This window comes from Mastigoproctus giganteus, chromosome 4 (genome assembly GCF_048544385.1).
Source record: "Mastigoproctus giganteus isolate SK-2022 chromosome 4, ASM4854438v1, whole genome shotgun sequence".
NCBI classification, from domain to species: domain Eukaryota; kingdom Metazoa; phylum Arthropoda; class Arachnida; order Uropygi; family Thelyphonidae; genus Mastigoproctus; species Mastigoproctus giganteus.
The window spans coordinates 107,104,308-107,127,426 of NC_143578.1; the positions used below are offsets into that span (position 1 = coordinate 107,104,308).

General features: G+C 37.2%; 1 protein-coding gene across 4 annotated transcripts in view; it reads left to right on the top strand.

Annotated features, from left to right (window-relative positions):
* LOC150086975 (serine/threonine-protein kinase ULK3-like) overlaps positions 1-23,119 on the top strand; it is a 322,244-nt gene that overhangs the window by 248,817 nt on the left and 50,308 nt on the right. For all 4 annotated transcript variants that reach the window (XM_090371719.1, XM_090371720.1, XM_090371718.1 and 1 more), the window contains 2 exons: positions 3,278-3,348; positions 18,424-18,499. In XM_090371719.1, the coding sequence (XP_090227845.1) occupies positions 3,278-3,348; positions 18,424-18,499 (147 nt within the window). The remainder of the gene's footprint in view (positions 1-3,277; positions 3,349-18,423; positions 18,500-23,119) is intronic.

The following is a 23,119-nucleotide window of genomic DNA, read 5'->3' on the forward strand; positions in this document are numbered from 1 at the left end:
TGATGAGTATAATAAGAAACTGTACAGAGTGGGCCAGTAAATCAGAGAGTCTTATAATGGGGGATTTTAATTTCCCGGATATTGATTAGAATTTGTGGGTTGGTTAACTCACACGCTAGCAAGGCTTTTGTGGATTTATTGGATGATTGTTTTCTTCATCAGCATGTTTGGGAGGCAACTAGAGGGAGTAATACTCTTGATCTGATTATCAGTAGTGATTCTTCATGCATTAAGAATCTGCAGATAAAGGAACCACTAGGTGGTAGTGATCACAGTGTGCTGAAGTGGGATTTACTCAAAGAGGTAACTACCATCAGGGGTAAAGGGAAGGATTTTTGCTTTCGTAAAGGCGATTATGGTGGTCTGAGACAGTATTTAAATTCTATACGGTGGGACCAACTGATGATATTACCAACAGCAAATTCAAAATGGGAGGCATTCAAAGAATTTATCTTGGAAGCTACTAGGCTTTACATACCAATTAAGAAATATTGTTCAAGGTTTAGGCCTAAATGGATGTCAGATGAACTAATGAGACATATGGCAGAGAAGAAAAATGCATGGGATACATATAAATTAATGGGTGACATGGAAGCCTATGATAGACATAAGCTGGTCTGTAACCAAGTCACAAAGGAGATTAGACAGGCCAAAGCAGATTATGAGAAATCTTTGGCAAAGGATGCAAAGAAAAACAGCAAAGAATTCTTTATAAACTCTAGAAGGAAAGGGATGAATCAGATTGGTCCACTGGATATTGATGGTTCAACTGTTGATCCTGCTCAGGCGGCTAACAAACTAAATGAATATTTTGCATCTACATTCACACATGAGGAGTTATTCAGGGAGGGGAATTCCAGAGATGAAATAAACTCTGGCAGTGAGATAGATGATTTTGTAATAACTGAGAGGAAAGTGGAGGAGAAATTGTTGAAGATAGACATAAAAAAGGCACCTGGGGTGATGGGATCTATCCAGTTATATTAAAGGAGGCAGCAAAGGAAGTAAGCAAACCCTTAGCCATAATTATGAAAGCTTCCTTGGACTCAGGGGAGGTACTCATGGACTGGAGAAGTGCAAATGTGATCCAAATTCACAATGGAGGATCAAAGGGTGACACAAGTAATTATAGACCTGTTAGTTTAACTTCTGTTCCAGGAAAATTAATGGGGCACTGGTTAAAGAAGCACTGCAGGATCATCTAGACAAGACTTCAGTTATAGTTGGGACACAGCACAGCATGGTTTTGTTAATGGAAAGTCGTGATTGACCAATTTGATTGGATACTATGATGTGGTCACTAAGGAACTGGATGCAGGGAATAACTTTGATATCATATATTTGTATCTTAGAAAGGCTTTTCATACTGTTGCACATGGAAGACTGCTGCACAAATTGGAGCAGTGTGTCATCGGAGGCAAATTGCCGCTATGGATAAAGGGATGGTTGAGTGGGAAAAGACCGAATGTGCTGTCTTCTTCCGCTCAACCATCCCTAAAGAGTGGTAATCAATGGACACTGCTCATCGTGGACTGCTGCTATTAGTGGAGTCCCTCAGAGTTCAGTGTTGGGTTCATTGTTGTTTTCTGTATTTATAAATGATATTGATGATGGTATATCAAGCTTAATGTCCAAGTTTGCAGACGATACAAAGGTTGGCGGGGTTGTTAAGGACACTAATGACAGTACACTGCTGCAACATGATCTGAAAAAGTTGAGCAGATGGGCTGAGAGGTGGCAAATGTAGTTTAACATTGACAAATATAAAGTACTGCATATGGGTATCTGTAACCCCAGAGTAACGTATCAAGTATGTGGTACTACACTGAAAGTGGTAGAGAATGACATGGAGCTGGATGTAATTGTACAGGCAGATATGAAGTTTTCTGAGCAGTGCAGACGGTCTGCAAGAGTAGCTCATGGTGTCTTGTCAGTGATATACAGGAATTTTTCTAGCAGGGATAAGGAGGTGATTATTCCCTTGTATAAGGCAATGGTCAGGCCACACCTTGAGTACTGTGTATATATATGTCTGGAGGCCTCCTTTTAAGAATTATGTAGAGCTGTTGGAATGAGTACAGAGAAGGACAACAAGATTAGTGAATGGAACGAAGGGTTGCTCTACGAAGAAAGGCTTAAGTTTTGCAGATTACAGTGTCTGGAGACTAGGCACCTACGAGGTGATCTGATTGAGATGTATATGAAGCCTTGAATGGCTTGAGCATGCTCAATGCTGATGGTATTCTTTCTCTTGCTCAGAATAATCACCTGAGAGGGCATAAATTCAAATTGAGGAAAAACATTTGTAGGATAGATGTGTGGATGTTTGCCTTTAGCCAGTGGGTAGTTGGTGGTGGAACAGACTTCCATCTTTTGTTGTGGAAGTTGATAGCCTAAATAAATTTAAGGCTGAGCTGGACAGGTATTTGGAACGACTGGAGGAGTGAAATGGGAGTTGTTTTTTTTTTGTTTTTTTTTTGGTTTTTTTTTGGCTGATGCTGCCTGAGCTTGCTTTCTTGCATCATATGCCTCTGCTAATGCTAAAGTGATGAGAATGGTTTTTGATTTTTGACATTTCTTGGCAAATTTTTAGGAGAGTTTGCAGACTTCCACTCCAAACTTTGTCACTTCATTGTTGGATTGTCCCTTCAAATCCATGGTTATTATCAAATTGGTTGAAGGGAAAATAACCCAGGTTATTATCCTGACTTATTGTCGAATGGTTTCCTTATTAATGCACAGATCTTCTGAAATCATGCAGAGATTTGTACATCAGTTAATGATTTTCCCGCACCTTTTCAGTCAACTCTGGCATTTGAACTGATTTTTCCAGGTTCGGATGTTTGTCGCCTTCCAGTGATTCTCTTCCATCGGTGACCTTGACTGCAATCAATCACTCTTTTATTTCATATTTAATTCTAGTAGATACCAGCACTTGTCTCACAACATCAGTCTTTTTTGCAATTGCTGCACTGTTAGGATGCAAGGAATGCATCTCAAAGATTTAAATATATGACCATCTTTAACATGCTACCAATAGCATGAATAATTCTTTATCCGTCCTGTAGGAATAAAATCAAAAAAGTGATATACATATCTCCAATAACAAGAAAGTTTGCCTTATTTTCCCTTCTGCTAGAAATGTCTGTCAATCACCCAGCAAATCAGTCAATCAATCACTCGCATTCCAGTTGTTTAAGATCTAAAATTTTATTTTTATGCTTATTGTTTTTATAACTTTTTAGCAAATTTTTAGTGTTTTCTTTTTCACATATAGATCTTTTACTTGGAGAAACTAGTAGTTCATTTCAAGTGGCTTTAAAGTTGGGACATGAAGCAGATAATTTGGTGGGTATAATATTTTTTAAATAAATTCATTATTTGCTTTATATATTTTATTACCATCATATCAAGCTTGAAGGGCATTATAGTGCAGGAAAGGATACTGAAAAAAAAAAAAAAAAAAAACCCTTTCTTTTCATAATAGACATCCTTAAGTTAGCCCCGTGTTACATTAGGCTTAACACTGAAACTGTATGGTTACATTGTTAATCCATCAGCCAGCATGAAAAGAACTATTCTTCCTCTGGTTCCCTGAGGTCATTTAGACCCCAATTGCCTATATTTGAAAATCGGTGAAAAATAACTCATTGTTCACTCTTTCGATGCTACCTCTATTTTCAATACTTTCTGAACGTTGGGAGATAGTTAAAGATATAAGTACAATCAAGGGTAAAGGGAAGGGTTTTTATTTTGATAAAGGTGACTACAATGGTTTCAGACAGCTTTTAAATTGCATACAGTGGGATCAACTGGTGATGTTAAAAACAGCGAATTCTAAATGAAGAGAATTAAGCCTTCAACCTATTAATCTTGACTAAGGTGGTATGAGACAGTTTTTAAATTCTATACAGTGGGACCAACTGATGATGTTACTAAGCAAATTAGGCTTTTCATACCAACTAAGAAATATTGTTCAAGATTTAGACCTAAATGGATGTCACATAAACTGAGGCTCATGGCAGAGAAGAAAAATGTGATGCATATAAATTATCAGGTGACACAGAAGGCTATGGCAAATATAAGCTAATGTGTAATCAAGTCACAAAGGAGGTTAGGCAAATGAAGGCTGATTACGAGAAATCCTTGGCAAAGGATGCAAAGAAAAACAGCAAAGACTTCTTTACTGATGTAAACTCTAGAAGCAAGGGGATGAATCAGATTTGTCCACTTGATATTGGTGGTTCGACTGTTGATGATCCTACTCAGATAACTGACAAACTAAATGAGTAATTTGCACCTATATTCACACATGAGGAATTCATATCAAGGGTAGGACAGAAGTTTACTAAACTCTAACAGGGAGCTAAATGATTTTCATTCAGTTGCCTGTCTCTCCATCCATCTGTCACAGCATTGTATCTCAACCTATTGACTTGAAAGTTTGCATGGGTTTGTACATCATGTGGGCCAACATAATGCCATATTAATCGTTGTTGACAAAAATTTGTCCGAGAAATGGGGGGGAGGGGAGAAACAAAAATGTTGTCAACCACCTATAGCTTATTATACACTGTTGGAAAGAGCTCAACGAGTAGGTTTAAAATATAATTTTAAAATATTTTTAAAATTAAAAATGGCTGCGCCAGACAGGAAAATGTGAGTAATTTTCGTATCCCTCCCCCCTCTATATCCGTTGCTAATGTAGCTAAAAATTTTAAAATCACATTAGCTAAGCTTTATTCGATGCTTATCAAGGGAAAACTATTCCAATTGAAATCTATCATTTATTTTTTGTGTTAAAATTAAAAAAACAATTTTTTTATTTTTATTGCACTTCGATAGTGCACTTCTTTGTACTAAGTAACTCTCCTTTTGGTGACAAAAAGGTTGCTAAATAGTTAATAATTCTATAAAGGTCATTTATAAATTTTGTGACAAGAAGTATTTTTTTAACAATTTTCAAAGCTGGAGTTGTCTGGGCAAGTAGGCACTCAGAGGGCCACTGTTGAGGTGGTGGGGAGACACCAGCACGGAGTCATGCACGGCCCACATCTGACAGTCACTTCTCCCCCAAGACTTGAATCGTTTCTCCAGGAAGAGGTCGGACCCTTGTCATTCACAACAACTGGAAAGATTCAAATAGAAAATGTTTTTGTTAGTTCTCAGTTTTAGGCCAAGCCGGGGTACTAGAAACTTTTTTTTTTTCAGTTACCATAAAGTTCTCTATTTGAGATACTATACTGACGACCATTTGTGACTATGGACCCTTGATCTTGAGTACAGTAGTTGACCGATTTATTTTAGTTTAGGCTTAGCAAGTTATTGCATGATAAAAGCCAAAACTGTGGAAATTTTGAAATAAAATAATATATTCTGGTACAGTTTTTTTTAAAAATAATGTCCTTTAAATAAAAGTTAGGTTTCTTATTGGTTAGTAGACTTTTATTATAATCTTTGCTGATAAATCCTTGAAACGTATCTTCGGTTACTGATTTTTTTTTTTTTTTTTTTTGTTTACAAATATGCCATTTTTGGTATCACTAGATTCCATTATAATCAGTACTAAGAGTAGATTTGAACAGTTTAAAGATACAGCTACAAAGTTTAAAGGTCTTAACCCCAAATATTTTGAAGAAGATAATTTATGCACAATTGAATTTTTGGAGAAAATGAGACATGAAGAAAATATCCCAACCCAACTCCGGAAAGCAATTCAAAGCCTATATAAAAACTCAAATGTCTGCATAAAATATTCTAATGGCCAACTATCAGACCCAATTAACACCAATAAAGGAGTCAAACAAGGATGTGGACTATCACCAAATTTATTTAACATCTACATCAATAAAATTATAAAGAATGGGAACAAACAATTAACAACAGGAATAAAATCCAAACTATATTATATGCTGATGATCAAGTTATAATTGCAAAATCCGAAGATGAACTACAGATAGCAGCTAATGAACTGAATAAAATAGGCAAAAAGTATGAGATGAAAATCTCCACCACAAAAACAAAATCAATGTGATTATGTGGAAAAAACATACAAAGAGTCAAAATTGTTATTGATGACAAAATAATAGAACAAATATCTGATTTCACCTATTTGAAAAATTTAATATCAAATGAAGGGAAAGACATTCACACTAAATTACAAAAAATATAATAAAATGAATGGAACAATTAAACACCACTTTGGAAAACAAATGACAACTGAAACAAAATGACTGCACAGCATCATTTCAAAATCAGCCCTCTTCTACAGCTGTGAGACTTGGGTCATAAATAAGAAAGATGCACACAAACTAGAAGCAGCACAAATGAGATTTTTAAGACCATTATTAGGTTTTACAAGAGTAGACCACCAAATAAATTTAGATATTCATGAGAAATTAAAAGGAGATAATATAGTAAACAACATAAAACGGTATCAGAAAAAATGGATCAGCCACATAGAAAGAATGAACCCAGACTGGATCCCAAAATTAACCTTTAACTACATGCAAGAGAGATGTGGGTCAACCAAGACAACGATGGCGCGATCAAGACTACCTCCAAGAGCTACAACGGAACAGGTCTTAAAAGACCTAAGCCAGACCAAGTTCATGATGATGATGAATTTTTAGCAGATGAATACCCACAAGACATTGATTGTAAAGATGAACTTGTTCAAGAGTTTTTGCCATTTAAAAACCTTTGTAGAGAAATGTTGGGCAGCAAGCATTCAAGTGACAATGAACTGACCATAAACAATGTACTGAAGTTCTTAATGGCAAATGATTTGTGTGCTATCTACCCCAATCTTTCAACAACATATAGAATTTACATGACACTGCCCATTAGCAGTGCTGCAACTGAACTTTCTTTCAGCAGACTTAAGGAATACATCTCAAAGTGTTAAGTCATATTTGAGATCAACTAAGGCAGAAGAAAGGTTGTCAGTACTTGCTCTGTTGTCCTTTGAAAGATTCATGGCTAATGACAACGATCACGAGACTGTAATAGGCCACCTTTTCAAGAAACCAGACAAAAGAGGTTGTTGTAAACTTGTAAATAATGCTGTTATGGTGCCTAAGACAAGCTGCGGTTATAATTCAATTTATGATAAGTCAGATAATTGTTTGTTTGTTTGTTATTTGGTTTTTAGGAGCATTAGCAACTAAGGCCATATTGCTCCGGGATATGCGGTGGTCATTCCTTGACCTTTCCGCATCCTCCGTATTTGGTGGTGACGGGCTCGAACCCCGGTCTAATCAAGAAGCGTGTGCTACGCACTGCTGCTGCTCCTTCCCACCTGGCTACGGAGGCGCCAAGTCAGATAATTGATTTAACGTCAGTTTATTTATATGAGTCAATGATTCATATATTTTGTTTTCAGTCTGTTATGCCGACCGGGCTAGCCAGGTAGGTAAAGTGCCTGCCTGACAACCCAAAGGTCGCGGGTTCGATTCCCGCCTCGGGCTTGGATCACAGTAAAATGTTTTGGGAAGTGCAATATGGCCATAGAAGTTGATGCGCCAACAACTAACAAAAAAAAAAAAAAAAAAATCAGTCTTTTACATTATGTGTACACATGGCATTGGTTTAAGGCAGTGGATGGCTTTCTGCTAATAAAGAGAAGAGTTACAAGACATATTACTTTTCAAATAGCATTTGTACAACTATATCCTTTAATTTGATTACTTTGCATAAATGAAACTTTGATGCAAAAAAGTTTAAATTAATAGGAAGCTATTAATACCAATGTACGTTTTGTAAGTTTACATTTAATAAAGCATTATTTAAGATTATATTGTATTTACATCCTTCACTACACTAGTAGTAACTAGTAAGTAAGTAAGATTACCAATTTAAAGGCTTTTATTCACCAAAACCTAATGACTTACAGGCTCTCATATACTCTGAGTTGACAGAAATTGTGGGAAATACATATCTAGTAACGGGTAGGTCCACCTTTTGCCCAGATAAGGGCAGTCACACGGTGAGGCATTGAGTTCACTAGTTCACAAAAGCATTCCACAGGTATTTCCATCCATGCTTGCTGCACCGCTGTCCATAATTCCATTACATTCCTTGGTGGAGGATCCAAAGATCCAAACGGACTGTTCCATAGCATACCAAAGATGATCCACAGGGTTCATGTCTGGTGAACGGAAGAGACTATTCCATGGTGATAAAATCTATGGAATGCTCTTCGCACCATGTTCCAGTCAACATGGCTCTGTGGGGGAGGCACATTGTCCTGCTGGAAGAGTCCATTGCCCTGTAGATGCACAATGACCATGAAGGGATGTAGATGGTCTGCAAGGATGGACACATAACCTGGACCATACAAAGATGTGTCTAGACTTACCAGAGGTCCCAACATGTGCCAGTTGAACACATCCTAGACCATTACCAACCGTCCACCTGCCTGAACAGTTCCTTGTTGACATGATGGGTGCATAGCTTTGTGCCGTTTCCACCAGATACATACCCTCCCGTCTGCTCGAAATAGCTGGAAATGGGACTCATCAGACCAAGATACCTGTCTCCAATCATCCAAGGTCCAGTGCAGATGTTCTTTCACCCCAGTTCAGGCATATAGTCCTGTGTCGTGGTGTTAGCAATGGGATTCTTGTGGGTCGGCAGCTCCCATAACCTATTGTGGCTAATGATCGCCTGATGGTCTTGGTGGAGACATGTCTGGCACTTATATCGTTGAAGTCGGCAGTGATTTGTGTCACTGTCGCTCTCCGGTTGACAGACAATGCAAGACAGACTTCGACACCCACGTTCATCTACCACCTTTCTCCTCCCACAGTGCTGTCCACAATGAGATGTTATTTCGGAAATGGCTTATTCCCAATACACTCTTGATACTGCCGAACAAGGATAGTGCAATTTATGTACCACCTCCACGATAGAGTGACCCATGTGGCAGGCAGCCACTATCATCCCTCTTTCAAAACTCAGGACATTTATCTATACTGACATCAAATTACCATCTACATGAATGCAGTGATGCAGTGTACCTATATACCTGCCAAGCAGTGGGTTCGTCCACTAGCAAGAAGGGTGACAGTGTTGCATTGCCCAGGAACTAGGCATGACGTGAATTCTGTCCTTTCAGTGTACAATAAATTATTTTTCCATAATTTTATTAACTGGAATAGTGGAATGAAAACTATAAAAAAAATTACATTCAAACAAACAATTGACACCTATTTTATCTCTTTGCTCCCCTCACTTTAAAACCTGGCTATGCCACTGGTGCTCTCCTGGCCACATTTGAACTCTCTCCACCAGTCTTACATTCACTTTTAAAACCACATCCCTAGGCAGGGAGGGGGAAGAGATGGGCCTATGTCTCCTCTTCTCCCCCTGCTTCCCCTTTCTTCCCCTGGTGGGGCTTGCTCCACTGACACTCCTGGGATCACCTTCTCTTTCGTCCCCATACTTCTATCTGTTCCCTCTAATCTTCAGTTCCCCCACTCTACCTTTACTGACCGTGAAAGTCCCAACTGCAAGCTGCCAAACTCCAATGTCAAAAATTAATCTAACCTTCATTTAAAACCCATCTCAGAAATTAGGGGGCAGGGCCTGCCAGAGTAAATAACTATAATACTGGTGTACCTGGTCTGCCTCGACGGGGCCAAGTGAGGGCAGTGTTGGGCCCCAATTTGGATCCAACAGCTAAATGACAGGACGAACAAGGGTACACGACACTACACTCCACAATAGCCATACACTTTTAAATCTCTGGTCTCAACAGTGTTCTGTTTCACATGACAATGTATACTACATGGAGATGGGGGAAACCCCTATGCTGTTTGACACAAACACTTTACAGTCTTACAATGTCATATGATGGACAGATTGCATTAGTTGAGGCATATGATGCAAGAAAGCAAGCTTATACAGCATCAGACAAAAAAAAAAGCTCTTCCCATTTCACCCATCCGGTCACTCCAAATGTTTGTCTAGTTCAGCCTTAAATTTATTTAAGCTAACAACTTCCACAACCACAACGACAGATGGAAGTCTGTTCCAGCAATCAACTACGCACTGGCTAAAGGCAAACTTCCGCACATCTATTCTACAACTATAGAAGTCTCTTCATGGATAGTCCTCTGCTGTTTGTCTTGCAAAAACAGAAATTCGATAATGAATCGATATTCAACTATATCCATGATGACACTTTGACATATTTAGCTCTGTAACAAAGGAAACATAAGAGTTAGAGCAATGAAACTTCTAGCATATAATACTAGATAGATATGCAGTACAGTCATTAAAATATAACATACACAGAAGAACATTAGGAGGAAAAAACTTTTTGATATTAGCATTAGCAGTAGAATTAGCATTAGTAGCGGCATATGATCCAAGAAAGCAAGCTTATGCAGCATCAGCAAAAAAAAAAAAAAAAAAAAACCTCTCATTTCACCCCTCCATTTGTTCAGCCTTAAATTTATTTAGGCTGTCAACTTCCTCTACAAAAGATGGAAGTCTGTTCCACCAATCAGCTACCCACTGGCTAAAGGCAAATTTCCGCACATCTATTCTACAATTGGCTTTCCTCAATTTGAATCTGTGCCCCCTCAGATTCTTAACCTGAGCAAGAGGAAGAATCCCATCAGCATTCAACTTGCTCAACCCATTCAAGGCCTTATACACCTCAATCAGATCACCTCACAGGTGCCTACTCTCCAGGCACTGCAATTTGCAGAACTTAAAAAACCTTTCTTGGTAAGAGCACTCCTTTGTTCCCCTTGCCAATTTTGTTGCCTTTCTTTGTATTCGTTCTAGCAACTTTATATCCTTCCTAAAATGAGGCCTCCAGACCTGTAAACAGTACTCTAGGTGTGGCCTGACTATTGCCTTGTATAATGGGATAATCACCTCCCTGTCCCTGCTAGTAAAATTCCTATATATCATTAAAAAGACTCTGTGACCTGCCTTGGCAACCCCTCTGCACTGCTCAGCAAACTTCATATTTGACTACACAATTACCCCCCCCCCCAGGTATTTTTCACTTTCCACTTCCCTGAGTGTAGTACCACACAGTTGGTACGTTTCTCTTGGGTTATTTTGCCTTTGTCAATGATAAACTTCAGTTGCCACTTTTCAGCCCATTTGCTCAACTTATCTATACCCAGTTGGAGTTGCATACTGTCTTTACTGTCATTAGCAACCTTGCCAACTTTTGTGTCATCTGCAAACTTGGACATAACATCTGATATACCTTCATCAATATCATTGATAAATATACAAAACAAAAATGGGTCCAACACCGAACCCTGAGGAACTCCACTAATAACATTTGTCCACGAAGAGCAGTGTCCATTGATTACCACTCTCTGTCGTCTCTCACTCAACCAACCCTTTACTATTGTAGCAACTTACCCTTAATGCCATACCTCTCTAATTTGTACAGCAGTCTTCCGTGTGCAACAGTATCAAAAGCTTTCCTGAAATCCAAGTATTCCAGAAATCCAAGTAATCCAGCTCAAAATTATTTTTGGCATTCAGTTCCTTTGTGACCACATCATACTATCCAATCAAATTGGTCAGACAAGACCTCCCTTTAACAAATCCATGCTTGGTCTTAACTGTTATCTAGATGATCCTGCAGTGCTTATTTAATCAGTGATTCCATTATTTTCTCCGGAACACAAGTTAAACTAACAGGTCTATAGTTACCTGTGTCGCCTTTTGAATCCCCCTTTGTGAATTGATGATACATTTGCATACCTCCAGTCCATGCAGACCTCCCCTGAGTCCAAGGAAGCTCTCGTAATTATGACTAAGGGTTTGCTTACTTCCTTTGCTGCTTCCTTTGATATAACTGAGTAGATCCCGTCCACCCCAGGTGCCTTTTTTATATTTAACTTCAACAATTTCTCCTCCACTTTGCTCTCAGTTATTACAAAATCACTTAACTCCCTGTTAGAGTTTGATAAACTTCTGACACTCTCCTCATTGAATAACTCCTCATGTGTGAATGTAGATGCAGAATACTCATTCAGGTTTATCAGCTACCTGAGCATGATCATCAATAGTCAACCCATCTATATTAAGTGGTCCAATCTGATTCATCCCTTTCCTTCTAGAGTTTATATAAGTAAAGAACTCTTTGCTGTTTTTCTTTGCATCCTTTTCCAAGAATTTCTCATAATCTGCCTGCACCTGCCTAACCTCCTTTGTGACTTGATTTCAGACTAGTTTATATCTAGCCAACCGGGTTAGCCGGGTGGGTAAAGTGCCTGCCTGGCAACCCAACGGGCCTGGGTTCGAATCCCACCTCGGGCTTGGATCAAAGTACTGCAAAAACCTTGGGAGGTGCATTATGGCCACAGAAGCCGATGCGCCAACAACTACCAAAAAAAAAAAAAAAAAAAGTTTATATCTGCCATAGGCTTCTGTGTCATCTGATACTTTATATGCATTCCATACATTTTTCTTCTCTGCCACAAGCCTCATTAGTTCATCTGACATCCATTTAGGTCTAAACTTTGAACAGTATTTCTTAGTTGGAATGAAAAGCTTAGTAGCCTCCAAAATTAAGTCCCTGAAAGCTTCCCATTTAGAATTCAACGTTGGTAACATCATCAGTTGATCCCACTGTACAGAATTTAAAAACTGTCTGAAACCCCTGTAGTCACCTTTACGAAAGCAAAAGCCCTTCCCTTTAGCCTTGATGGTAGTTACATCCTTAAGTAATTCCCACATCAGTACATTGTGATCACTGCCACCCAGTGGTTCCTTTATCTGCAAATTCTTAATGCATGAATAATCACTGCTGACAATCAGATCAAGAGTATTACTCCTTGTTGCCTCTCGAACATGTCGCTGTAGAAAACAGTCATCCAATAAATCCACAAAAGTCTTGCTAGAGTGCGAGTGACCAATCCACAAGTTCCAGTCAAATCTGGAATGTTAAAACATTCTGATTTACTGGCCCACTCTGTTTCTCTGCGCAAATTATACTCTTCAAATTCATTAGGCCTATAACACACACCTACTCTCATTTTTCCTTTTCCAGTGTTTATGTCACACCAAACAGACTCAACATTGCATTGTCCACCAACATCAGTTGGATGCACTTCCTTAGATTTTATGTGTTTCTTCACTAACAGCATAACCTCTCCTCCCTTCTTGTCCTGTCTATCCTTTCTGTACACATTGTACTCCCCAACTTCCAATTTTGCACTGCTTATGTTTGGGTGACACCATGTCTCTGATATCCCAACAATATCTGCCTTTGATGTCTTGACTAGCACTTTAAGCTCATCAAATTTATTAACTATACTCCTAGCATTGGTGTACATGCAAGTATACATGCACCTGTTTCTACTCTTAGTTACCCTAACACTCCAGGACTTCCAGCAGTCCTGGAAATCTCCGTTGCCTTGCTTTCCGGCACCTCTGTAGCCAGGTGGGAAGGAGCAGCAGTGCGTAGCACATGCTTCTTGATTAGACTGGGGTTCGAGCCCGTCACCACCAAATATGGAGGATGCGGAAAGGTTAGGGAATGACCACCGCATTTCCCAGAGTAATATGGCCTTAGTTGCTAATGCTCCTAAAATCCAAATCACACACACCTTGCTTTCCAGGCTGCTTCTCATTCTAATAGAAGCAGTGCAAGAATCACTTTTGCCTATGCCTGTGGCCACTGTTAACCTTTTAGTCTGTGTATTCCCTAAGCTAGTAGGTTTCCAACCCACCTAACACTGTTTCAATAGTGTCAGCAATATTCTTGCATCCTTTCTATTTAGGTGTTTCCCATTCCTGTAGAAGCAGTCTCTCCTGTTAACAAGCACAGACCAGGCTGAAAAAAAAAAATTCTACCCCTTGAGCCTTGCACAATCTCTTCACGGCTGAATTGATTGACAAGACTCTCATTATATACTCCCTCCTATTGTGTCTGGGCAGAATTGCAGAAACTTTCAGATTCAAACCTAACTAACTCTCAACTTTTTTTCAACATTGACCTGTACTTGTTGAGCAAATTTGCAGATATCTTACTCTTAATGTCATTAGTTTTTTCCAACATGTACAACAATATCACCTTTTGTGCCCTTAAAAGATGATATCTGCTTTACAACGTCATCAACTTTTTGTCCCTGGCAGACATACCCTGGTCCTGTTCCACCTATCCTTCTTGCATAGTATATTCCCTGTCTCCCTAACAATAGTCACCAACAATAACTAGTTCCTTTGGGACCAGCGCATTCTGCATTGGAGATTGCCTCTGCATTACCTGATGTACAGGAGTGAGCTCTGCTGTTGAGCTGGGCAGCTGAGAGCTTGATGGGCCACTCTTATTAATTTCTTCAAGGGCATTTACCCTACACCTCAAGCTCTCATAGATGCCCATCAGAATGCTGAGTTGGCACCTAATTTCTTGACACTCTAGGCATCTAGTACACACAAAGACATCCTCCTTGGCTAGATCATGTCCCGTTTTAGAAAGTTCAACAAACATTTCACACATTTTTTGAGACTGTGATGCTTCTGTGATCTTTGCTTCACAGCTCTAGTCTGGGTCATGATTTCTGTTTAAATACAATTTAATCAACAATGAAATTTAATAAGATTAATATTTTTGATTAATTGACAATACTATAATAAGCTAACTAATTTCTAATTGAGTGCTTTGTATTACACTATCTAGTTTTACTTTATACTTTACGCTATCAGTTCGAGATATATATATATGTTAAGCTATTTCTTATCAACTACAATATGGCAGCTTGTTCAGCAATTTTGGCGCTAACACCGGGAGCCATAACTTCCAAAAATCGCTAGTGAAATTCAAAATAAGAAGCTGACGAACGCTATTAAACCTATTTAATATCTTTGTAAAACACAATCTAGTATGTTAATTAATGAAGAATACGGTAAAAATTAAAAATACTTATCCCTTTGCAGCAACAAAAAATTCACCAACTGTTTCTCTCCTTATATCCTTATATACTAAAATCATCAAGGAGCCATTCAAACAATTTTGGTGAAACATGATTATGATTTTATATTAGATGGGATGATTGATAGTATTCCCTTTTTATGCTCAAAATTGTCACTTGAACTGCCCATTTTCTTGATTTTCCTACATATTGCTTTATTTTAGCCATTTCATTCATCCAATCTCCATTTCATCATCAGTATTTAAAGTTACTTAAGCAATGCGTTCTGCCTAACCTTTCCCAGATCATATGCATTGCAGTACTCCATGTAGGTTTACCGTAAAAAATATTCTCACCAGAAACTTCTTAATAATTAATGCATTAATTCACCTCACTCCTTAGATCACTTACTTAATTTCTGTCTATTAGCTTTTCTTGAGAATCTCCTTTACTACAGGATATTAATGACCTCCTTTCAGGGATACAAAGAGATCTTTAGTGATTTCGGCTGGCTTTCTACAAGGTAGTATTCTTTCAGCCGTGCTCTTTTTGGTGATCCTTTGACCATTTCTCCAAACTCATAAGAATGTTTTAACTTGTGCAGATGAGATAAAAATTGTTTCAATACCAGACTCCTTGCCTTTGTCTGTCTTCTCTCAGATTTCTCTGTAACACCTTAAATGAGCTCCCACATTACCCAAAATGATTTAAGGTGTTACAGAGAAGTTTGTTAGGGTGTTACAGAGTTATGGATGCCCGCATGGTCAAGGGAGACTTCAGCCTGAAAAGGTCAAATTCTCCTTGTCCATGTGGACTTTAATTTGGTTATCTCACATAAAGACCTAGGAGGGAGGAGGTTATCTATGATACAAAATTCAATTTTTCTTAGTACTGCAGCCAGCTGGGTGTTAAAACAGCTTCAAAATGTTCATTTCACTAATGCAATCACTTGATACTTCAATAAATTCATAAAACCTAATACAGTATACCTATGCTTCTCCAGTTTGGTCTAGGGTCAGTGTTTCAACTTCAATTTAAAACATGGGGCTGGCTGCACTTGATTAGTTCCTTCATTGGCCATTTTAAAAATAGAAGAATCTTTATTGCAATGCTTAGAATTATAATTTACATAATAGTAGTTGCAACAACCTGTCATGGCACAGTGGCCAGGGGATAACAATGTACTACAGAGACATTGTTGCCTCAATAAGCCAAAAAATACATAAATAATAAATAAGTGAGATAAAATACAGGAAAATGGAGACATGACTTGAGTATACTACATAAATAGAACATTAAGTGCATGTACAAACTATTTGTTTCAAAAATACATACTATAAGGATATACATTGAAGTGTATAATTATATTAGTTGATTGGATTAAGAGTATACATTGTTCAAGGCTCATATTATGACAGTAGTCGCTTTGGCCACCACACCATTGCAGCAACCTCTGTTTTGGATGTAGATACATTATATTGTCTCTCATCTAAGTCCGGGTCTTCTATAAATGCAATGCACACATTCATTGTTGGATTAACCTGGGTTATTTGATGCATTTGTTTATATAACTCAGCAATTGGGTTAACTTGTTGCAGCATCTTGTCTAATTGTTGCATTCCTTTGGCCATACACCCTTGGTTTGATTGTTTTTCAAGCCATTTTGCTGTTGCTTCAACAGAATCAAAAATATAAAGTTGTCCATATCCTGGCTTATTTGGATATAGGGGTGAGACCAAATGGTAAATCTGGCCATGTATTCTAAAACAGTATGGACCATTTCCAGGCAGTGATAAGCCATTGCTGAGTTGTACTCTCGTATATATTCTCTGTAGTTATTTGCTTCACGTGTATCCCCTGTAAGCAGCTCTCTTAATAGAGTAGAATAGTTCTCAGACAGTGGGTCCAGTGAAACCTTTCCAACACAATAGCATTTTGTGTATTTATTTGATACACAAATAAATACTTACAGTTTTAACATATTTCCTATGTTTTTTTTTTGTTTTTTTTTTTGGTAGTTGTTGACGCATCGGCTTCTGTGGCCATAATGCACCTCATAAGGTTTTTGCAGTACTTTGATCCAAGCCCGAGGCGGGATTCGAACCCGCGACCTTTGGGTTGCCAGGCAGATATTTCCTATGTCATGCTCTTCCACTTTAATTACAGCTTGTTAATTATTCTCATCTGGTACTTCTGTTTGATTAGTTCTACGGCATTTTGCCCGTCTTTTCATTTCTAATCTTGCCTCTCTTTCTTCAATGTTTTCTATCTGTCTTTGTAGTCGTAGAGCCGTTTCGGTCTATTAGATCTCTCCTCTAATGTTTCATTAGCATTTCTACATTTTCTTAAAGTTCTTACATACTGTTCAGCCATTTTTACACTTCTTAAAACTTAGAAAAGTTTATTAAAATTGAAGACAGATAAAATAAACTGTTAAAATAAACATACATTGATAGCTTTCAGGCATAGGTTGCCTTTCTTCAGTCGAAAAATATTAATACAAAAATTAATAAAAAATGCTCTGTGAACTGCATGACAGGTGCTGGCAACAATTAGCAGTTGGAAAATTTGGGCAGCATACCTAAGTGTTTTATATATATAGATAGTTAATGTTTTGTATTGGATCTTTAATTTCAGTGAGAACCTACCTGAAGGTACTATGAGCGATGAAAGAATTTACATATAGTGGTCCTTGGTCGGGGAACCAACAATAATTAACTCAAGTCATGCTGAGCATTTTAGCAATTCCCCATAGCAGTGTGGGTATAGAGAATATTCAGTTTGGTGAAATTAAAAAAAAAAAAAAAAAAAAAAAAACAAGACAAAATCTCAGTTCAGATCTTTACTCTCTGTTGAAACTTTGGACAGGCTCTTCACAGCCCAGTCTAGACATTAGGGCCATTTTTATGAACAAAACTTTTAATCAGTATGATGCAATAGTATCATCATTGAAGCAACTATGATCAGTTAGTAATGTATAATTGGCAATCTGAATAAAAATTTACAATCAGAAAATTCCTAGTTGCCCATTTTAATGCATGTGCATTGGTAAACAGTTATATGGCTATGTCTTAGTATAAAATGCATATTATGTCAGTGAAATTTAATTTCAAGTCCAAATTCAGGCTAGGTAATAAAAAAAATCTGCTTCTCTCCTTTTTATGATAATCTCCTGCTTTCCAAAAATCAAAAGTTGGCAACTATGCATAGGTAAATACTCATGAATAAAATGAAGTGAAGTGAACAGTCAATTAATTGGAGAACTCTCAAAATTAGAAAGTATTCTAATTTTTAGAACTTTCTAATTAGCAGATGATAATAAAACACTTTGCTTATACTGACAGAACTTTTTCATTTAAAACTATCCATATTATCATATAATCTATGGTATATGTACTAAAGCAGTATTTTTCATTAGATATTGATTTTTTCCTTGAAACTCCTCAAAAATTTTCCTTCTGCATTATATCTTGAACTTTTAGATAGAGAAAGAGATTAAAAAAAGTGTAAAAATTATTTTTTTCAGGTTAAACTTAAGAAGTATGAAGAAGCTAGACAGATGTATCAGGATGCATTGGCATTAATGGTAGAACTTGTTAAAGGTTAGATTTTTTTTTTCCCCTCATAAAATACTGTATCGTTTACCTTTAAATAATGTAAGTTAAAGAACAATATATTAAAATTTTATAGTGTTAATATTTTTTTATCTCATTTATGATGTTTTCATATTTTAGTGCCTAAAAAGTTTTGACTAAATAAAATCCTCTACTCTTGTTTGATTTTCTAAATATATATAGAATACAATAAAATCCTGTTATGATGAGAATATTTCCAGGTCACAGACAGTTCCCCTTATTATTATGTATTTGTAAGTCTTATTCAAGCGTGAAATAGTTTTAATGAAAAATTCTGTGAAATGAATTTTTTCTTTCTTTGTAAACCACCTACATTTGCAAAGAAAGACAGCTATGTAAAGATCAATATCAATGGTTAGTGCAGAAATGAATAAACACTTTTGACTGTCAATCATGTCAAAATCTCATTACCTGGAGTACTGTTGTGCTTGCATCCCATATTGTAAATAAAGCTAACGAAAAAAAAAAAAAAAAAAAAATTGAAGTTTAATAAAAGACGTTACAAAAGAATTCAGACTTTTCATCTTCTGTTTGATTCTGCACCAAAACAAGTAAGGGTGGGCAGCTTTGGTGTAGTTTGTCTCAAAATTGTTTTCTATGGTTTGCTTGTTTTTCTGGATGAAAAACCTGTAGTTGGAATTGTGTAATTCTTTGAGATGGACTAACTTGGCCACAGTGTGGAAAAAGTCCCCAAATTTGTTTTCACATTTTGAGGGACTTCTCAATGTAGTGTGGAAGGACAGTGATCATAATCTGTGATACTCGTTAACCTCTGAGGAAAAATCAGTGTTATGTTCTCTGTTTTCCACATTCTTAAATGATCATGCTGAAATTTGTGGTGTTTTTTCTAGAAGAAATCAAAGAAAAGATATGAGAAGTAGATATGGTTCAAAAATGAAAGAAACATCATATTTCCTTGATAATAATCATATTCAACTTTGGTAAAAGAATCACTATTTGCCCAAGCAAATAGTGATTCTTTTAAGATAATTTTGAATGATATCCATTAGAAATTTTAGTACAGTGAAATCATTCATGAGAAGTTCATTTAATTGAATTTTATTTCTGTTTTCTAGAATATTACCATATTATAATGATAAGAAAACAAACTCTGTTTACATTATCAATTTTTTATTGATGTAGAACTAAACAAAGGAATTTACATCAAACAGACTTTGTGATACCTCACTGTGATTATCTTCAATAATATAAATGGATGTGATCAAATTAAATAAGTAAGTTGTATGCACTATTCTCTCAGTTTATGAACATCTGATTTGCAGACTTTCAGTCTTATAAACAAGAATTTTTGAAACCATAAACAAAGTTTATGAATTGAAAGCTCAAGCTTACAAACTTTAGCTGAACTTCAGCATTCCTACAAGACATTCCTACAAGACATTTTGTTAATGAAACAGTTTCTATTTATGTATTTGACATATACCATATGTACATATACTGTGTATGTGTGCATGCATATACACTGGTGTTCAAAGTTAGTGCATCACCCTTAAAATTGTAATTGTGTCCAAATAATGTAAGTACAGGTAACTCTCGTATAATACGGTTATTACGTTCCTGTAAAATGTCGTGTTGTGCAAAACTGTGTTATACAGGACTAAGAAAAACGTACAAAAAGGGGGTTTTGTTCCAAAAGCTAACAAAAATACACTATTTCATTAACAAAATGTTACCAAAACTAACAAAAATACACCATTCTAGATTTCGTGTATCTTCTGCTCTCTTTAAAAAATCAGTAATCTGGGTTTGTTTGCTTTTGCTTGATAAATCTTTGTGAATTTCATCGTATGAAACTAAGCATTTTTGAAGATCCTTTTTGAACTTTGGGCTGCTTTCATTCAAGAATTTGCATTCAAAAAATAAGATTCTAATTGCTCGGTTAACTTTATGCCTTCCCCTATGCTTTTTAGTGTAAAATTTGGAAGTTTAGAATTTTCATCTGCGATATCATCATCTGAATTGATTTGATTTTACCTCCGATGCCATTTGTATAAAATCCGCTACGCTTGCTTCTTTTTCTACCAGTAATTCTTGAATGTCTTCAGTAATCATCAGTGACTAAGGCCATGTTAATCTGTGTATATTTTCTATAAATTGAGTGTCATGAGGTCGATTTTCTATTTTGCTGGACAAAAAACCCAAGTTTCTCTGAGAAAAAACCATGCTACCCTTGCCCAAGCCCAACTAACACAGCCACATTGTGAAAAAGACCCATAAAAATTCCTCCCTTCATCGACGGGATTCGAACTTGGATCTTTTCCAGCCAGTGTGGGGAGGAGGGCGATTCTATCAACTGTGCTACTCACAATGGCTTCAGTAGTCATATCATCAAAACCTTCCCCTCCTATCAATGTAGCAAGTTCTACTATCACACTGCTTCTGTTTTCTGCCTGTCCAATAATATTTCCTGAATGAACTGACTCTGGCCATATATTTTTCCACATGCATTTGACGTTGACGGTTTTACTTCTTTCAGCAATAAAGCTATGATTCTGAAACAGTCAACAATTGAGAAATGTTTCCATGCCTCCATTACTTCAATAGATTCAGAATCAATTTTTTCCAAAATCCATTATAACGATTTTCTGATAAAATGAGTTTTAAAGGTGGATATAATGCCTTGATCTAACAGCTGAATGAAAGAAGTATTAACCCAGTACAACTGTGGCATTAGGAATTTAACTTCAACGTTTGGATGACTTAAATCTTTTGGATGGCCTGTGTGCTATCCACTGGTAATAAAACTTTGAAATCTAGATTTTTCAACAAGTACAAGTTTAATAGCACAGAACGTAACACAGGAATTACCCAACAAAATAAAATACACAGATTTCTCAATATTTTTTTAAACTAGCTAGTCAACAGCAGGGATTCAAAAAGAGTGGAAAAGTTGAAAATTACATCCAACATAATAGCAGGGTTTTTCCCACAGAAAAGTTCAAAAATACCGTGTTATGCGAGGTTTACCAACCGTGTTATATACCGTATTTCCCCATGTATAAGATGCACCTTAATTTTGGCGCCCGAAATTTGAAAAAAAATGTATTACATAAAGTTATTGAACTCAAGTTTTATTCATCATAAAATTCGTACAACTCATCACTGTCAAAACTCCCATCCATTAGCTTGTCCTCATCTGTGTCTGATGACGAATCAGTCTTCGTATATTGCCTCGTCCTCAGTTCCATCTATGGCATTTGAAATGCCACACTTCTTAAATGACTTGACAACGATCTCAATCTTGATATTATCCCAGGATCTTTTCACTCAGGTACACTCTTCTCCTATAGTTGGTTTCTTCACTCTTCCTGCTGGTGTCAAATTGTTCCCAGAAGACTTCATCCATTGGTTCCATTCGTCTCTCATGGCAGCTTTGAAGGGTTTGTTAATGCTGACATCAAGTGGTTGGAGCTGGGATGTCAACCCTCTAGGTATGAAGGCAAGTTTTGTTTTTTGCTCTGCAGCAATCTTCTTTGTATTTTTTATGTGTGCCCTGAACTGATCAAGCACCAATAGGGCAGGTTTCCGTAAGAGCCCACCTGGTCTCCTGCTCCAAACTTTCTCAAACAAGATCTTCATCCCATCCTGATCCATCCAACCCTTGTCATGTTTGTTTGTTTTGTTTTGTTTTGTTGTTTGTTTGTTTTTTGTTATTTGGAGCATTAGCAACTAAGGCCATATTGCTCCGGGGATATGCGGTGGTCATTCCCTGACCTTTCCGCATCCTCCGTATTTGGTGGTCACAGGCTCGAACCCCGGTCTAATCAAGAAGCGTGTGCTACGCACTGCTGCTCCTGCCCACCTGGAACCCTTGTCATGAACGTGGACAATCACTCCTTGAGGAATGTCTTCTTTTGGCATTGTTTTGCGTTTGAAAATCAACAACTTGGTTCCGTCGGCACAACAAGCTAGAACAACTGTATAATGGCTCTTTTCATGTCCACTTGTCTTCACAATTACAGTTTTCACCCCCTTCTTATCAACAGTTCTGTTACTTGGGACATCAAATTGAAGGGAGACTTTGTCCATATTTACAATCTTTCCCAACTCAAACTGATGTTTTCCGAAATTGAATGACAAAACAATGAAATTCAAGGACCTTCTGCTCATAGCTTTCAGGCATCTTTTGGGCAAGTCTGGTGCATGTATGCATGCTTAGTCCATTCCGTTTCATGAACCTGAAGCACCAATTGTGTCCTCCTTTGAAATCAGTAACTTCTTTTTCATCAGCAATTCTTCTTTGTGGATACAGGAATTCCAATTGCCCTTTGCTCCTCAATCCATATCTTAAATTCCCTCTCTAAATCAGGCCATTTTGCTGACTTTCCCCTAATGGCCTTCTTCTGCCGTGCCGTTTTCAGTAGGATTTCTTCTTCCCGTAGCCAGTCTCGGATTGTTTTCTTCAGTTGAGGACCAAACTCACATTCAGCAGCACGATTTCCATTCACTTTTGCAAATTGGATCACTTTTAACTTGAATTCAACACTGTACGAAAATTCTGAGCCATTTCTGGGCAGAACATGGCAAAAAATAACCTAATATACTGGTAAAAAGTGCGAAACAATG